This window comes from Anarrhichthys ocellatus, unplaced genomic scaffold (assembly GCF_004355925.1).
Source record: "Anarrhichthys ocellatus isolate YVR2014 unplaced genomic scaffold, GSC_Weel_1.0 scaffold105, whole genome shotgun sequence".
NCBI lineage: Eukaryota > Metazoa > Chordata > Actinopteri > Perciformes > Anarhichadidae > Anarrhichthys > Anarrhichthys ocellatus.
The window spans coordinates 796,287-800,700 of NW_022280135.1; the positions used below are offsets into that span (position 1 = coordinate 796,287).

Sequence of the window (4,414 nt, forward strand, 5' to 3'; positions counted from 1 at the left end):
AGAAGAGGAGAGTAAGAGACCAGTAGACGAGGAAACAAGGACATTTGGAGACAAGGAGAGGAGTAGCCAAAGAGCTAAGGAGACAAGTAAATGAAGAGACCAGGAGATGAGGAGAGGAAGGGATGAAGAGAGCAGGAGACAAATAGATGAGGAGACCAGGGGAAGAAGAGCTGGCTTGGCGACCGTGGATAAGTGGAGAGCTGGGTCGTCCTTCAAATCAGAGAATCGGCGGTTCGATCCCCGGCTCCAGCTCTGCTAGTCGCATGTCGATGTGTCCTTGAGCAAGACACTTAACCCCAAAATAGCTCCCGTAGCCTACGGTGTATGAATAGAATCGGAATTGTAAGTCGCTTTGGATAAAAGCGTCTGCTAAATGACTGTAATGCAATAATTTACTAAATGAACATCATGCTGTATTGGAGAAGACTTGAAACTAGAGATTGAGACCATAAACTCATGTTTGCAATGTTTACTGAGGTAATAAATCAAGAGAGAAGTAGAGTCATTTTCTCATAGACTTCTGTACAACCAGAGGAGTCAGTGCTGTGGTGCGTTCAAGCTCCAACATCCGTGTCCATCAGAGCTCACTCACCGCTATCAGGGTGCTGTTCCGGCTCTGCTCCGCCGTCGTTCCTCCGCTTTCTCCGAGCTCTGCACCACCTCCACCTCCACCCGGTGCTCTCTGCCCGGCCTGGTCTCCGCTGGCCTGCGGCTGGGTCTGCCGGTGCTTGTTGGACCGCTTAGCTTTAGCCTGCAAGCAGCGTTGGTGCAGAGCGAAGGTCTGCTGCCTCTCGAGCTCCAGCCGCTCCAGCGTCGCGTTCTCGTAGCGGCTCTCGCAGCTGTTGTGATGCTGCCGGAAGAGCTCGATCCTCCGGCGGAGCCTCTCCATCACCGCGCTGTGTCGCGGTGTAACAAAATCCGCCATCATCAATATATAAAAAGGAAGAAAAAAAAAACTACCCCGACTCAGGTTTCGTCCATAAAAATGCTGATTTTTGGGCTCTTTTCTTGCTACTCTATACTCCTAATGCTGATATTTGAGCTCTTTTCTTGCTACTCTATACTCCCGCCAATGCTGATTGTTGGGCTCTTTTTTTACTACACTATACTCCCCCTTATGCTGTTTTTTTGGGCTCTTTTTTTGCTTCACTATACTCCCCCTAATGCTGATTTTTGGGCACTTTTTCTTGCTACACCCCCCCTTCCCTTTACAAAGACTCCCGTACTGGCTCCATGGAGGCGACCTTTGTCTTGCTAATGGCCTTCAGTCACACTGCCAAAAAACGGAAAATTAAGGTTTTTTTTACTCACTATATTCTGATTAAATACAACAGCTCGTTTAACTTGCTGTGTCAATAAAAGAATAAAAACAGAGCTACTGGAGTCTTGTTAGAGCCACATTACGCCCGAGTTTAACCCAGAGAAACCTCTGATTAATCTCTGCGGTATATATAAAAAAACAACAAACCAAAGCTACTTTTATGTAATTAATACAATTACACTACTTTCATATAAATGAACCAGTGTGCTCTCTCGCTATCACACTAACTCCCTGTGAGCTAAGTTAAGTTAGCAACATTCCTCCACTAAAAAAAAAAAAAAAAAATCAAAGTTGGAGCGTCGAGAATTCCTTTAAAATCATTAGATTATATATATTTTTTGGAGCTCGCTCGCGTTAGCTCTCTAGCTACACTTACATGCGTTTGTTTACGCTAGCGTCACCGTAACGGGTCTGCAGCTTGTCTGAAACTTTCTTTATTTTTTTGCTCCCGAGTATTAAAAAAAGTAGTTAGCTTTGGTTAGCAGCTAGTTAGCTTAGCTGGCTAGTGCTAGGCTAACAACTTCACAAACTTGGCTAACGAAACCCATATTGTGTTTTTAGTATTTAACACTTACGAGAAAACAAAACGACAAGACTTCCCCAGATAATTTAATCTCATTTAAATTGACTTACTGTGAAAGCGTCGCTGTCTGTCCGCTCCTTCCTACAGCATCTGTCTGTCTAGTAAACAGCTGATCCTCCGCCTCCTTGTAGCCGTTAGCTGCTAACACTATGTTTTTGGCTACCAGTTAGCTAGCTTTTACTAGCATGCTAGGTGGCTAATAGCCTGAAACGTTTAAATAAAAACATCATTCTTTCTGTAAATTTCTCCCGGTGCGGATATTCCTCCCCACCTAACCCGAGCCCGAGCCGGGATATGTGTGGTTTTAGAGCGGTTTCAGTCCAGTTAGCACGGGTTTAACGCTGCTAACGCGTCGGTGCTGCTTCTATTGTTTTCCAGCGGACAGGCAAGGCTACTCCGCCATCTTGGAAACTTTCTCTTTTTTTTTCTTCCCATCAGCGACAGGAGGAATGTCCTTGCTCCCACCTCACCGGTGATTGACAGGATAAGATAGCCAATAGAGAGCGAGGAATACTTAACGTACAACAGAGTGTAATGAATGCGTAATGAATATATAATATATCATATATAAAATGTATCATATGTAAAATGTATAATATACAATGTATAACATAATATACAATGTATACATTATATAACATAAATATATTACTATAATAATAAACTATTTAACATCGTGCAATATTTTTATTAATCTCTGCATTATAACTATACTTTTTCAACAACTACAATATATCTCTGAATATTACTTTTCCGTTAGTTTCCATTGAATATAATTTCTTATACATGTTATATATTAACTCTATTTAATCTGTTGTATTTAACTTTTTATTCTTATTTAATTATTTCTTTAAACTTAATTGTTATTCTATTGTTCAAACACATTTATAATTGTATTCTTGTTTTTCACTATTTTTCTGTTGTAATATAATTTCCTTCGTGATTAATAAAATCCCGTCTTATCTTAATGACGTAGTATTTTGAATTAAGGACTTACTGCAGCATAATGACACCTTTTCAAAATAAGTATATTAAGTTGATTTTTTTGGTAGTTTTTCATAAGGACTTAAAGGGAAAAGTCTTCTTTCTAAGAAATGAATGAAAGTCACATTAATAATTAAGCACTCGTTCTGCCTCTGTTTCCGTTTGGCCTTTTTATTCATCAAAACAAAAGTTGACTGCGTGTCCACACACACACATACACACACACACACACACATACACACACACACACACCTCGGCTGCATCGTCACAGTATTTCTATTCAACGTTGGACCTTTTAGTCCACCTCTCTACATAGTGTGTACATCAGAAACAGGGCTGCAGGACCGACCGTTATAGTTGAAAACACAATGTCAACAAATAAGGTACAGAATTACAGAGTCACGTGAAGTTTGTTTACCAGCAGATACAGTGTTCAGTCTACAGTCTGTTCAGCTTCAGCCAGACACAAAGAGATAACTCTGAGACAAAACCACATTAAAAAGGAGACGAAGAAGAGTATGGCTGAAACATTGTGGATGGTGAACGCAACACTGCTGCTGGAGGCCGCTCAACCTCAAAGAACAACGACTACACGCAGCAGAGCTCACAGCCAACATGTAACTAGCTCTCGTTTACCCTAAAAAAATTAAAAAAAATAAAATGAAGGTTATGGACCTCCAAGTCCACCTCAAGCCCCCCAAAATCTGACCTCACCAACAGCCAGAGAGACCCACCCACTATCATCCCCATCGGCCAATCAGCAGGCTGAACAAGAATCCTGACTTGAATTTAAAATCCACAGAAAACGTACGACACAAAGAGGACACATCAAAGGGAACAAGACTCGTGGAGTTACTTCTCTTTTTATCAAACACCTTCAAGACTCACAAATCCAGCTTTTGTATTTTTATTTCTTTTTTTTTAAGCTCTCCAAAGCTGTACACTGATGCCACACAATGATTCTCGCTTGGTCACAGAAGTAGAAAATCAGGAGTTTGTAGTTTCTTCTGCATTATAAATAACGCTTAAAAGGATTTCAGGATGAACAAAAAAATAAAAAATAAAAAAAAGAACACATAATTCAGGATCTTTACAAACTTGATGATTATTCCTCGCGTGTTCTCACGACAGAAGGTTTTGTCCCGATGTTGACGTTTAGAGGAAAGGTCAGAGGTGATGATTACAGTCTAAACTACTGTGACTTGTAACTCTGTGGTCGTCAAATTGATGAAAACAAAACTAGTTAAAGATTTTCAGCTCTGGTTTTATTTTGGCGACACCTGGTGGTTTGTTTCTTCTGTGATTGGCCGACTCTGCGTGTTTGATATGTTGGGTTTATCGCTTTGCCTTCACTCAAGGTCCACTTACTAGCTTTTAACTGGAGCTTTCACCTGCATCTCAGTCTTCAGCAGATCAAAATTTGCTAAACTGACACTTCTGTCACGAATTATCTTTTGGCAAATTCCATCGCTGGATGAAGACCAAGAGATGCAGCTGAAAGCTTCGGGGGGGGGGGGGGGGGGGGG

At 41.1% G+C, this 4,414-nt stretch overlaps 1 protein-coding gene across 1 annotated transcript; it reads right to left on the reverse strand.

Moving 5' to 3' along the window:
• Positions 1-491: 491 nt before the first annotated feature.
• On the reverse strand, positions 492-2,377 carry LOC116399221 (mastermind-like protein 1). Its single transcript, XM_031876194.1, has 2 exons — positions 1,955-2,377; positions 492-896 (listed from the first exon to the last, which is right to left on the reverse strand). The coding sequence occupies exon 2, from the start codon at positions 887-889 to the stop codon at positions 578-580; it is 312 nt and encodes a 103-aa protein (XP_031732054.1). The 5' UTR covers positions 890-896; positions 1,955-2,377; the 3' UTR covers positions 492-577.
• Between the last annotated feature and the right edge of the window lie 2,037 nt (positions 2,378-4,414).